The sequence below is a fragment of the Sinocyclocheilus anshuiensis genome, unplaced genomic scaffold (genome assembly GCF_001515605.1).
Source record: "Sinocyclocheilus anshuiensis isolate Anshui unplaced genomic scaffold, SAMN03320099.WGS_v1.1 scaffold20, whole genome shotgun sequence".
NCBI classification, from domain to species: Eukaryota; Metazoa; Chordata; class Actinopteri; order Cypriniformes; family Cyprinidae; genus Sinocyclocheilus; species Sinocyclocheilus anshuiensis.
In genome coordinates this window covers 2,446,492-2,459,172 of record NW_015558646.1, presented here as the reverse complement: position 1 = coordinate 2,459,172, position 12,681 = coordinate 2,446,492, and the positions used below count along the sequence as shown (strand labels likewise).

Here is a 12,681-nt window from a genome sequence, read left to right as displayed (position 1 = left end):
ATATATATATATATATATATATATATATATATATTAGACCATCCCATTCTCATACATGTATATAATAAATAGATGATATTTTAAGAGAAATATTACGCGTAGTTGACGTGTACTTTGTACTCGACCCGTTGCTTTCGATCTCACGCTAGTCTATAATCCAGATCAAACGAGTCCAGCTAACGTTACCCCATCTAATCAAAATCCATTATAGTTTCCCGTATAATAATCAGACATCTGTACTCACCTGATGTGTGGGATTCCGACTCCTCCCTGGAGAATTTTGTACAACTTGCTTTCATACAGAAGTTGAGGGTGTCTGGCTTTCTGTGATTCCAATTTCACAGCTACCTCCTGAAAATATTCAAAATTAAGACCATCACTTGTCTGCTAACTTACATATAGATCGTTTACAAGACATTGAATATTGGTTTAATATTTGAGAGTACAAGATCCTTTACTCTTTGGAGAAAACATCTATATCTGTTCAAATCTGCATTAACATCGTTTCTTTATCTACCCCAAATAGTAACACATTTAAGTCATCCAAATATTACAATATGGTAAACTTTCAAGGCTGCGTGAACTATATTTTTCGATGACCATATGAATTGTGTCCTGGTAATCAGATGTGATGAGCTGGACCCATGTATAAACCCCTCAATATTCTTAGCACAGTCATTCACCACGTTAATTAAGCATCCATTTCATCTTTACCTCTCCATTTGTGATGTTGATTGCCAAATAAATGTCACCAAAGGATCCAGATCCGATTTTCCGAACGAGCTTGTATTTCCCACCGACTATGAACTCGGCTTTAGAGCCACTGCTGCTGGCCATGTCCTAAAATCCGAGAAGTACTCTGAAACTGTGTGAACGGGTGAGGTTTTCAGGCTGCCCTCTCTTCTTCAGTCCAGTAGAAACAACGCTAGCTAGCCTAAAAGCGAGTCTTCCTCACTAGCCGTGTCCTTAACAACTCACAACGACGAAATTGAGGTGATAACGGACATTGGTTTCAAGAGGAGATTAATTGTCTCGACAGTTAAGTAAAACACTATTTCCCCTGAGGTTGAGGCTGTTTTTTCTCGAGCAATTCCCCGAATAGCTGACTAGCAGCTTAGCCTGTAAGGACACGGAGGAGTCGGTGTCCTCGACGCTCTCTTCAAATCACCTCGCTTTGAGGGGCGACTTTTCTTCTTAAAGACGCGCTTTCCAGCCTATTCGACCGTACATCAAGGCAACCGACGTTTTAACGTTGAAGGAATTGTGTGAGTCGCTGCTTTCTGTTCAAAGCGCAACCCACTCACTTCGCCATCTTGTCCGTCTCGAGCTGAACAGATTCTGCTGATCTGAAGAGAGCAGCGAGACCGCGCTAACGCGCGCCGCCGCAGGCAGGGGAGGGGTTCGCGCGTGACGTCAGTGGGGCTGCGGGAACGCGCAGGGGAATTTGGGGATGTTTATTGTGAAGTCAGTGCCCTACTTATGTTATTTTAAAACATAAGTTATATATTAACTTTTATATTATATATTTATACTCAAGGACTATGACTCAGAAATTATTAAAAATGTGGTTTGCATACCATAATATTAATACACGACTGAACTGTCACGGTCTTACATTGTGTCATCTTATTAGAGCAATTTGTGGGATATTTCCTCACAGGATTTCTTTTATGTTTGTATATCTGTCACCATATAAATAGTTCGCACAGATTTAATGTTCAATATTTACACGTCTCGCGATGACTGTGCATCGCGTCGGTGACCTGCGCTTCGTGGTTCACTGATGCCACCTAGTGAGATCCTGCCAATAATAAGGCAAAAGTACATTTAGTCGTCATGTGCTCACCCTCATGATTTTTTCAACCCTGTATGACTGTCTTTCTTCCAGAACACAAAACGTGATTTTAAGACAGAATGACATTCTCGGTCATCATTCGCTTTCTTGTATGGAACAAAAGATTCCATTCAAATAATAATGGTTACTCATAATGGTCTTCAAAGAGAAAGCAGTCATAACGGTTTACGACAACATAAGGGTGAATAGGCTAAATGATTTTGAATGAAATATCTCTTTAAAGATTTCTCTCAATCAAGTTATTGCACATGTCCCTCTTAATCATATTTTAGTTCTGTTTGACTACTCATCAAACTGATGAATTATTACCTAATCTCTTGATGGAATGTTTCATGACAAGATGGACAACATAAGATTTACTTATCATAACTCACTATAAAAACAACATTCAGAAGACAAAATCATCCCAAACTGATAGGAGGCCATCAACCAAATAAAGCAATTTAGTTATGACTGTATATGTGAAGCCAGTAAAAATGTAAAAACAGTAGTATTGCAATATATTTATAAATGTTTATAAAAAAACACTTTTCTATTTAAATATATTTTAAAATGTATTCCTGTGATGGCAAAGCTGATTTTTAGCACTTATTACTGCAGTCTTCAGTGTCAAATTATTCTTCAGAAGTCATTCTAAGTTGGCCCTCAAGAAACATTTCTTCTTATTATCAATGTTGAGTTGTAATGCTTAATATTTGTTCTGATATTTTTTAAGGTTATTTGATGAATATAAGTTTGTAAAGAACAGCAATTACTATACATTTATTATAAATGTCTCTACTGTCATTTTTCATCAATTTAATGCATCGTTGATGAAAGGGGTCATATGATGCTTTTTTAAAGATCATTATTTTGTGTATTTGGTGTAACAGAATATGTTGATATGCTTTAATGACATTATTGTAGGTCCTCTATGCCCCGCCTCTCTCAAACGCTTCGTTTTCTACAGTTACTGAAACCACGCCTTCTTTCTTTGCGTGCACATTTGGGCGCATTATGCAAATATTCCCACATAGTGACCTAGATATGTGGGGGCGTGTTAGAACGAGTCGTTTTAGGGGGGTGTGGCAGAGTCTTAACTTTGATAAAGAATATCTCTTTGGTTTTGAGACTTTAGTCTTTGCAACTTCAGGGATCTTATCTATTCACGAACAGCTTGTAACACTCCAAAGAGAAAGGAAAACTTGAAATCGCATCATATGACCCCTTGAATAAAAGTTTTTTTTTCTAGTCTTGTTTTTTTTACTTACCACAACTCACTACAAAAACCCTATTTAGAAAAACAAAAGCATCCCAAACTGATAGGAGGCCATCCGCAAAATAAAGCAAATGAGCAATTACTGCATATGTGAAGCCCATGCAGATTTTGAAAATGAGGCATTTACTGACTATGAAAACAAATACAGGTAACGAGCCATCATTTTTTTGCAACAAACATTTTGCATTTTAATGAAGTTAGACATCATGTTTGTAAAAAGAGGTCTTTATTTAGACCTCTGATTATTCAGCTTTGCTCTTCTCATGGACAAAAGGGACTTTATGCTTGTAAGTACGGCTTTCTGTTGCTATTTCTATTTATTAAAAAGTCAGGATAAATAGTAAGAAGCAGAAGCAGTTTCTTTAGGATGCACTTTGTTGACGAAGACTTCTCTAATCTAAAAACCACAAACAAATGACCTTAGTCCCAAATGCCCTTAGTCATTGTTTGTGGACCATTGCATGAATGTCACCCGTCAGGTTCTTTCTGGGTAGGCAGAAACAATGAGAGGGAGGGAGGAGTGTTGGTAATTTCAAAAGCTATATAACTACAGAGCCCCAGATACAAAAATACACCTGCTGAATTTCCCACTCTCAACTCACACGACGACAGTGATCATGAAGTTTGCTATCCTGATCTGCGTTTCTGTTCTCTTTTACCTCTCTGGTAAGTATCAAAATTGGCATTTTAAGGTCCATAAATACAATCAAGTGTGAATATTGTGTAATAATTATCTTAATTAAACCCAAATCCAGATTTATACTTACCTCAGGCTACTACTGTTGTTTAACATACATCATGTGACACTGATGTGTCATAATAATAAATGTCATGTTTGAGATACACAATGTTTCTTTAACATATAGATGGTGACTTTTACATCGTTTGCTTTCCTGAAAATCCACACGATAAGGTTACAGCTCACAAGATGAAACTTTTGTTCTTTAGAGCCATTATTCACTGACCCAGACAGACCCATTTTGTGATATTTTGGAATGGGTCCATGTTGTAGAGATCCATGATAGCTGACATATGACACTGATGAGAACTGGGATACTGCTTAGTGGGCCAGACCTTTTGCCGTTTAAAAAAAAAGAGAAAATATGGACAGAAGCAAGCCAGAATCCAAAAGATGAATTGTTGATATAGGGTTAGTTATCCTTTATCCAGCCTGATTCTCTGACCACAACCTATTTTGAAGTATTGTAGGAAAATATATCCCTTTAATCTATGCAAATACACTCAAGAACATTAAACTCAAGGAAGTTAATTGTTTGTTTTTTTTTAAATGACAAAGATTATAACAAAAGGGAGAGAGAAAAAAGAGAGGGAGCACAAATACGTAAAGTACCTGCTATTCAAAAGAAACATACAATAGGTTGAACAGAAAGTACAAAACTTGCTTAGCCACTTTTTTCTTTTTTTTTTTAATCTAAGTCTTGTCTGGAATTTCAACAGGGAAAAAATAGTGCCTTTACTGGTTCATTTCTCATAATAATATACATTTTTTCAATACTATTTCCACAGTGGCAGAAACACAACAGAGCGAGGTAAGTTAAAGTAAAAAAAAAAGAAGTCATTTTAAAGTTACCAGATGTTGCAGTAACTATTTCAGATTTTGTATGTTTTTGAAATGTCTTTTATGCTCACCAAGTTTGCATTTATTTGAACAAAACTACAGTAAAAACAGTAATGTTGCAATACTCCAGTATTTAGTGTCACATGTTCCTTCAGAAATCATGCTGATTTGGTGCTCAAGAAACATTTATTATTATTTTGTTTAATGTTAAAAACGTTTTTATGGAAACTGTCACATTGTTTTCAGGATTCTTTGATGATTATAATTTTTTAGCATTTATTTTAAAATAGAAATCTTTTGTAACATTATAAATGTTTTTACTGTCACTGTTGCTCAATTTAATGTGGCCTTGTTTGAAATTATTAATGTCTTTAAAAATCAAATTTACTGACCCCAAACTTTTAAAACAGTAGCGTATAATCAAGTAAAATGGGATCATGATAATCATGATATTTGGTTTTATTTTGGGAATCTTTCTGACATCTTCATAATAGGACAACAATGTTCCTGATTTTGGATGTACTCGTGAGTACAATCCAGTGTGTGGAGATGATGGAGTCACATACTCCAATGAGTGCATGCTACACTGGGAGAGCAAGTATGTGAGCAATGTGTAACACTGAACATTTGTGCAATGTAAATCCAGCATTTTGAGAAAGCTGAGGCAACAGATGTGAGAATTCTCAGGCTAAGCCCAGATGTCAGTTACTTACAAACCTTTCAAGGTTTAGTAAACATGTTTTCATTATGAGGACAAAATATCTTTTATAAAAAAAAAGCACAAGGCATAGTCAACATTTTTTACAGCAATTCAAACAGTATTTGTCCCTCTTCTAACCGGTCTTCTCTGTTTAGGCATCGTAACAAGAACGTCAGCCTAAAGCACGTAGGAGTGTGTGAGACCTCCTGAACTCACTGCTGTTACATCTATGGCATCCAAAATGGCTTTCCATTTAGATACTACAGCAACTACGAATGATTTTCTGTCATACGTTAATCAGTATCATATAATGACATATGCTATTTGAACTTTTCCAGACATCACTTTGTCAACATGTAATTTCATGCAATAAAACAGTTTAGAATTTAAGAGCTCTATTTTATTAATAAATTAATAAATAAGAACTGTAATTTCAAATAAACCATATTTATAATCTACATTTTCTTTCTTTCTGTAGGATTTTGTAGTACATAAAAGCATTTTTTTCTTCTGGACCAGATAAAAAAAAAACTACAGAATCTTCAGAAAGCTAAAAATACTTAAAATTACATTTTTAATATATGGGTGAATACATGATTACTTTTTGTTTGCATCATTCAAAAATACATTAAAAATTCAATTTATACATACACTGACTCGAACATATATTTTCTATGATATAAATGTTTTTGCTTTCTGAAATGTATTTCATTTAGACATTTTTAGAGGGCCATGAAGTAAAAAAATATTGGGGGTGATACAACTGTCCTTATATTATAATCATCTGATTATAATGTTAAAAAGCTGATTTAAAGTAAATAAAAGCCTGATCAATATGTTTTCTGTGAAAAAAATCCCACAGGAGAGCAAATATGTTTAGAAGTTGTCCTTTTTTGTGGTGAACACATTTTAAATGATCATTACTTATCATTTGCTCATCTAATTATGTGAAAATGATAAAAAATTCTAGCACTACAGCTGTAAAATTCTGATTTTAAGTTTTGATTTTTTTCTGATTTGTTATTAAAATTATACTTCATCTATAGGGCTTCTTTCAATTGTTAATAGCATGGTGAAGACAGTAATTTGCATGCCACATTCTTAATTGAGCAACCAGACAAATCCATAATTTACAACTCAATTATTTTATTAGCTCACTGTGTTCCAAGAAAGCAGCAGCAGTACCAATTTATACCTGTCACATTTTAACCACCATAGAGTCCACAAGTGCCAGGATCTCCGCAAAATAACCGTCCTGCTCTCCTACTTCCTGCTCTGTGAGCACCAGTTCTTGGTACTGTTTTTGCAGTTCACTAAGAGAGGCTGTCAATGCGGGATTCTGTTTATATTGAGTCTGACATTGAGCCATCATGGCAAGCAGAGTGCGCAGAGCCTTCTCTCTGCAGTCATGCTCAGGTGACGCTAAAAGCTCAGGCACAAGGCTACACCACCCCTGCTCCACCAACACGGGCAGGAGGGAGACTTCAGCATACTGTCGCAACCGTTCCTGATGAGACGAATCTGGTATAAGGTCCATTCCCACCTGTGATATCAACTCCTACAACACAAAGTACAAGTGGCTTTTAACAATGAGTAAATTAAATACGGTAGCTATAGATTGTGAAATGAAAAACTGACTTCAAACATGTTTATTTTCTCTTATGCTTACCAATGCTGCATTTATGTGATTAAAAAATTAAATATCATTACATTTTAAAATAACATTTTATACGTTTTAACATTTTAATATAGTAGAATTTATTTCTTGATGGCAAAGCTGAATTTTCAGCAGCCATTACTCCAGTTTTCAGTGTCACATGATCCTTCAGAAATTATTCTAATATGCTGATTTGCTGCTCAATAATTTTTTATTGTTATTATTATTATTACCAATGTTAAAAACAGTTCTGCTGTTCTGAATGGTAGTGTAGCAAGGTTTAAGCTTATAAAAAAATATTAACCTTCTCAATGATCATATCATAGAGAACCGTGATGATTCTCACGCGCAGAGGTTCCGTCCCTGGTGTTTGAAAAAGTTCGCTAAGCACCTGCACACCACCAAGTTTCAAAAAGTGACTTTGTGCAAATGGGAAGTGACGCAGGAGTGAGGCCACAGCAAATAACACCTGTGTTAAATCAGAATCAACAGTTAATGATGCATTCATCTACATTAATAAATAATAACAATTGACTACCCATATTAACAGCATAATGCCCATGGTTTCTGGTTGGTCATACCTTTTTCTTTACTGTTATTGGTCGCTGAGTGGCAAGCAATGTCAACAGTTTCTGTAACGCACCGCCTTCTATTGCCTCAACTTGCACTGATGGATTACTAGAAAAATGTAGATGACAATGGATTGCGTCAATGTAAATGTGCATTCACGTTTTGCAAAATTTCACAGAATCTGCTTGACCAAATCAGACCTGTTGACAAATTTGTCTGGCGAAATCCCTCCTGATTGCATGGATTTCTAATGAAATCACTGGATTTTGCCCATAAAAATGAACTTATCAGTAAATGTGACCACACTTTAAATCATGTGTAAGCAGCAGTTTTGAGGAAAATGCCACTTACCTTGAAACAGCAGATCCAAGCACAAACGCAGCACTCTCTTGGAGACGAATGTCTGTACTGTTTAAAACATTTATAACCAGTTGCATTCCTCCCATGGACACCAAATTCTGGGCATTATCTACCTATAAAAGGGATTCAATGACTTTGAGAAACAGTGAACTGTATTTCAAAGACATTTTGTTTCATAATCATAATTGAGGCTTGACCTGGTGCACAAGGTACTCCAAGTCAAGAAGAGCTGTGATTTTTTCCTCAGTTGTGCTGTTGGTATTATTAAATTGGTTTAAAAGCCTCCTCATAACTTGAACATCTGTTTCCACAAGCATGTCGAGTGCCTCCATGTCTTTTTTCAGCTCTTCGATGGGGCGAAATTGAGCCCTCACTGCATTCTCATCCTAGAATCAAACATCTTGATTAAAAAAACTCAAATAACAAAGGAAAGTGGCTAGTGATAAACTGAAATGAACATACTTGTTTTGAGTCCACAGGATCATCCATTCCTTCTTTCAATTTTTTCAAAGACTCTTTCAACTCCTCAGCTGTGAATGACGGGCTGTGCAGGTTCAACATCCCTAGCCTGCTCCACAGAGGAAAATTATGCATAACAAGCTATGTGATACATATATTTTAGATTACTACATTCTTCTATCGCTATACCTATTTCCATCTCTCCCGTATTTCAGACCTTCTTCCTCTCCCATCTTGACCTCTCTTTGGCCCGTCTGAAGATTCAATCTGACATGAGAGCCTGCTGGAACTGCTTGACCTGAATTGAATTACAGACAAATAAGGAATTGATCTGTTAATCATCGATTTATTTAAGGACACAACAGTCAGCATGGGAATAAACACACCTGGTTTGAGAGTTTGCCACTTGTCTGTAGGTCTAAATACCTCTAAATCTTCAGAATCCTCATCCTCTAATAGTGTCTCTTCACCCTTGCTATGATCATCAGAGCCTTCTTTGATAGACAGGGCTGTTGGTGACTGAGTAGCCAAAAATGATACTGTTATTAAAGTGTAACAATAAAAGAAATACTACGATGTGCAACAGCAGATCCCACCTTCTCATTGTGGGCACATATGAGATGAACACTGACAAGCCAGAGGGCAATTGACAATCCAAGTCTCCACTTCTTTTGCATTATACGTCTGGTCATCATTATCTTGTACAAAAGAAAATCGCAATATGCGCGCAAATAAATCATGAAAAATAATCTGATAAACAATCACACGTCATCCATGCCCAGGAGACCAGCTGAAAGTAAAATCCATTCTAAAAACTTTGGTGATATACGGTTACTAAATTAACTAATTCCGGATTTGCCCGTTCTACGGTAAAAATTATCAAAATATGTTTTGTTTAAGCTGTTAACATGCTGAGTTTAACGTCAGCACCATCCAGAAAGAACCAACTAGAACCCACGTTAATTTCCGCAGTCCATCTGGACGTAATACGTGAACCAATCAGATAACTGCAAGTGTGTGTTTTCGGAAAACGTCATTATTTCTGGTCGCGATGATTGGCTAAAGGAAGATGCACCTTTTCATTACGCAATCAAAGGCAAGTTGAACAGCTTTTTTATTATTATTAAACAGAAAATGTAATTTATATATTTGTATATTACGTTTTTAAAATAGGACACGGCTATAAATGTAATGTTAACTTCCTGTTAATTACATATATGTGGATTACACAAGCAACAAAGTCTTCTGTATGACCTACAAAAACTTGTTTTCCTTTTCCAAGACTACAAACTAAGAAAAACCAACAAGGCTATAGTAATAACTAATGGTTATATAAACTAACCATTTGCACAAATACTGCTGAAGCAGAACTTCTTATTATAAAATGGCAATACTGTACTCAATATACAACAGCACAGTGGCTTATACACTGTTCAATCAATCATGTATGCACTGTTAAGAAGGTTACTTTGGAAAAGTAATAGGTTACAGATTACAAGTTACCATATTTAAAATGTAATAGTAGTGTAACTATTTTAATTACTTTATTAAAATAATGTAACATTACATATGATTACATTTCTACATTTTTAACAAATGTTTTCAAATGTTAATCATTTTCAAACTTAAAGCAGGCAGGGTTAACCTTACAGTAGCACTCAACACTGCTTACTGTCAGACTTTCAGAATTCAAGTTTATTATTTTTTTTGTACAGCGCTTTTCACGATACAAATCATTGCAAAGCAACTTTGTGTCTGAACCCCAAACGTTATCAGGAAGGCTATTCCAGAGTTTGGGAGCCAAATGTGAAAAAGCTCTACCTCCTTTAGTGGACTTTGCTATCCTAGGTACTACCAAAAGTCCAGAGTTTTGCGACCTTAGGGAGCTTGATGGATTGTAGCGTGGTAGAAGACTAGTTAGGTATGCAGGAGCTAACCCATTAAGGGCCTTATAGGCAAGTAATAATATTTTGTAACTGATACGGAACTAAATAGGTAGCCAGTGCAGAGACTGTAAAATTGGGGTAATATGATCATATTTTCTTGACCTGGTAAGGACTCTAGCCGCTGAATTTTGGACTACCTGTAGCTTGTTTATTGAAGATGCAGGACAACCACCTAGCAGTGCTTAGGATCCTTCTTCATTTGAATCAAGATTAAAATAATTTTATTTTAAAGCACAGCCACCACAAAATCAGACTTTAGCAGCTGTTTAATTTGAGATCATTGTTTAATTACAGATTTAAAATCATAAGATATAGTTTAATAGCTATGATACTGTTTTTGAAATCAAAATCTTTGCATCGCTGACAGGAAACTGGCATCTAACAATGCTTTGGGGAAAAAAAAACAGTTAATGTTAAAAAAATAAAACATACATAAACCCAAATAAAACAGTTATTGAACAAGCATTGGTCCTAAACTCCTGAAACATTGGTGTCTCTTATTTTAAAGCAGTCAATGCAATTTGGGAAAGAAATCAATCAAATCTGTATGTGTGAAAATATTCAGATGTAACCCCCTTTGTAATCTTTAACATTTTCATAAGTAACTGTAATTTAATTACACATTTTTTCCTCAGTAACTGTAACTAATTCGTTACATTTATTTTGTAATTAAATTACGTAATTCCGTTACATGTAACTAGTTACTCCCCAAAACTGCATGTATGTTTGTAAACGGTTATAAAACAGAGAAATAATAGGTACACAAGTTGAAAACAAAAAGTGAATGAATTACTTAGGCTGGATTAGTTCAGTTTTTTTTTTTATTTAAACAGGCTCAAATAGTTAACTATATTAGAAAGTATTAATACATGTATAAAAGGAAACTGTTCTACAAATCATGTGCATAGACAGGACAAGCCACAAAATAATGATGTAAATTATACACTTGTAAAATACATACATAATATCTTTTTTTTTTACTATAAAAAATAATGATAAAGGATTCACATTTGACATTAGCCAAACTACTGTTGAGTACACTCGTTTGCCATCGTTTTTTCTGAGTTAACATGAGTGGGCTGTTGGTACTTTTTCCTCTTCTTTTCAGTTCTCCAGTTCTCCTCCTCTTCACTGCTTTGATGAGTTTGATCCTCATTCTTGCTATTGGAGTCACTTACAGGAGACCTACAGGCAAATCATTCAGTTTGTGGTGGTTCAAAATACAGACCTTAAGTGCTAAAATGTAAATGTCATAAAACAGCATTAAGTTAATTGCAACTACCATTATTGCTACTGCCACAGGAGTGTTTCTTTCAAAGTTACACTTTTAATGTCACTGTCAAAAAGGTCTGACAGTTGAAGTGCAAAAGGTTAACAACTGTATTTATATTACTCAAATATCAGGCTACATTTCACAATGTTTTAACAGTCCTTTAACAGTTCATCTTCACATAGTGTAGTCATTAAACCAATATCAAATGAGATTAAATGTCAAAATAAGTTCCTTCGAGCTACAGGGTTCCTGAGAGGCAGCGGCAGAGCGGAAAGTGACGGTCGAGGAGTGAGTGTTCTCATAAAACCCAGGAAGAGGAAGATGACAAAGACTGTAAAGTTGACACAGCGCAGGAGAAAGGAGAAGGGTTGGCATGCAGAGGTTGGCACTGACCTGGGCGCATCAGGAATGCAGAGTGGGGGATCCTCGCAGATTCGAACAGACTTGCTTTCACGGGGCAGTTCACGGGGGTTGGGTTCTGTGGGTTGTGCAGACTGCAACGGGATCACAACCAGCTTCTCAATGGGATGACTGAGGGTTTCACCCTCTGTATTTTCCCTTGAGCCCTTGCTTGGCTCAGTATCCATGGTTGTAGTTTCCTCTTTGCTAGATTCTGACTTCTCCTCTGGAACAGGTACAGGAAACTTCTCCCGCCGGCATTTCTGTACTTGTGCTTTGTTCACCTCTGAATACATAATGGTACATTTATTACCAGCATATAATTGTAGCACAAAGATGAATTATTACAGCAGTTATCCAATAGAGTGCAAGGGTTTTTATAGGAAAGTCTTCATTAAAGAGTTCATGAACCAAACCAACCAGCTAACCAACCAGCCTCTTTCGCAGTGCCTCGTGGAAATGGGTGCTAAAAAGGGGTCCTATTATGCTCTTTTACAAAGTCTTGATTTTGTTTTGGGGGTGTACTAGAACAGGCTCTCATACTAGGTTGTATTTTTCACATATTTTACATTATTACAACACCTCTCTCCCCAGTCTGGCATGAACGGCTCGAATAGTTCCTGTA

General features: G+C 35.9%; 3 protein-coding genes and 1 pseudogene across 6 annotated transcripts in view; 1 reads left to right on the top strand and 3 right to left on the bottom strand.

Moving 5' to 3' along the window:
* The window catches only part of LOC107680963 (casein kinase I), a 25,545-nt gene extending 24,192 nt beyond the window's left edge, over positions 1–1,353 (bottom strand). For 3 of the 4 annotated variants that reach the window (XM_016477058.1, XM_016477061.1, XM_016477062.1), the window contains exons 1-2: positions 715–1,352; positions 245–351 (exon numbers count right to left, since the gene is read on the bottom strand). In XM_016477058.1, the coding sequence (XP_016332544.1) occupies positions 245–351; positions 715–837 (230 nt within the window). In that variant the 5' untranslated portion in view covers positions 838–1,352. Of the gene's footprint in view, positions 1–244; positions 352–714 lie in introns of all 4 variants that reach the window. The other variant, XM_016477059.1, reaches the window with a different exon arrangement.
* A 2,312-nt stretch (positions 1,354–3,665) lies between these two features.
* LOC107680962 (serine protease inhibitor Kazal-type 1-like) lies at positions 3,666–5,812 on the top strand. The gene is made up of 4 exons (XM_016477057.1): positions 3,666–3,779; positions 4,641–4,663; positions 5,187–5,290; positions 5,548–5,812. Exons 1-4 carry the CDS (start codon positions 3,731–3,733, stop codon positions 5,600–5,602), a joined length of 231 nt encoding a protein of 76 aa, XP_016332543.1. The 5' UTR covers positions 3,666–3,730; the 3' UTR covers positions 5,603–5,812.
* Positions 5,813–6,497: 685 nt separating this feature from the next.
* On the bottom strand, positions 6,498–9,433 carry LOC107680960 (nucleotide exchange factor SIL1-like). The gene is made up of 9 exons (XM_016477056.1): positions 9,035–9,433; positions 8,825–8,957; positions 8,628–8,736; positions 8,442–8,547; positions 8,177–8,365; positions 7,971–8,092; positions 7,631–7,727; positions 7,354–7,518; positions 6,498–6,950 (listed from the first exon to the last, which is right to left on the bottom strand). The coding sequence occupies exons 1-9, from the start codon at positions 9,176–9,178 to the stop codon at positions 6,591–6,593; spliced, it is 1,425 nt and encodes a 474-aa protein (XP_016332542.1). The 5' UTR covers positions 9,179–9,433; the 3' UTR covers positions 6,498–6,590.
* A 1,963-nt stretch (positions 9,434–11,396) lies between these two features.
* The window catches only part of LOC107680944 (protein Spindly-like), an 11,551-nt pseudogene continuing 10,266 nt past the window's right edge, over positions 11,397–12,681 (bottom strand).

Excerpts from the sequence above, each read along its gene's own strand:
- LOC107680962 (XM_016477057.1), top strand. The coding sequence starts at position 3,731 with ATGAAGTTTGCTATCCTGATCTGCGTTTCTGTTCTCTTTTACCTCTCT. Across the intron at positions 4,664-5,186 it reads CAGAAACACAACAGAGCGAG|GACAACAATGTTCCTGATTT; the intron begins GTAAGTTAAAGT and ends TCTTCATAATAG. Across the intron at positions 5,291-5,547 it reads ATGCTACACTGGGAGAGCAA|GCATCGTAACAAGAACGTCA; the intron begins GTATGTGAGCAA and ends TTCTCTGTTTAG.
- LOC107680960 (XM_016477056.1), bottom strand. The coding sequence starts at position 9,178 with ATGATTTATTTGCGCGCATATTGCGATTTTCTTTTGTACAAGATAATG. Across the intron at positions 8,548-8,627 it reads TACGGGAGAGATGGAAATAG|GCTAGGGATGTTGAACCTGC; the intron begins GTATAGCGATAG and ends TCTGTGGAGCAG. Across the intron at positions 6,951-7,353 it reads ATGATATGATCATTGAGAAG|GAGTTGATATCACAGGTGGG; the intron begins GTTAATATTTTT and ends TTTGTGTTGTAG.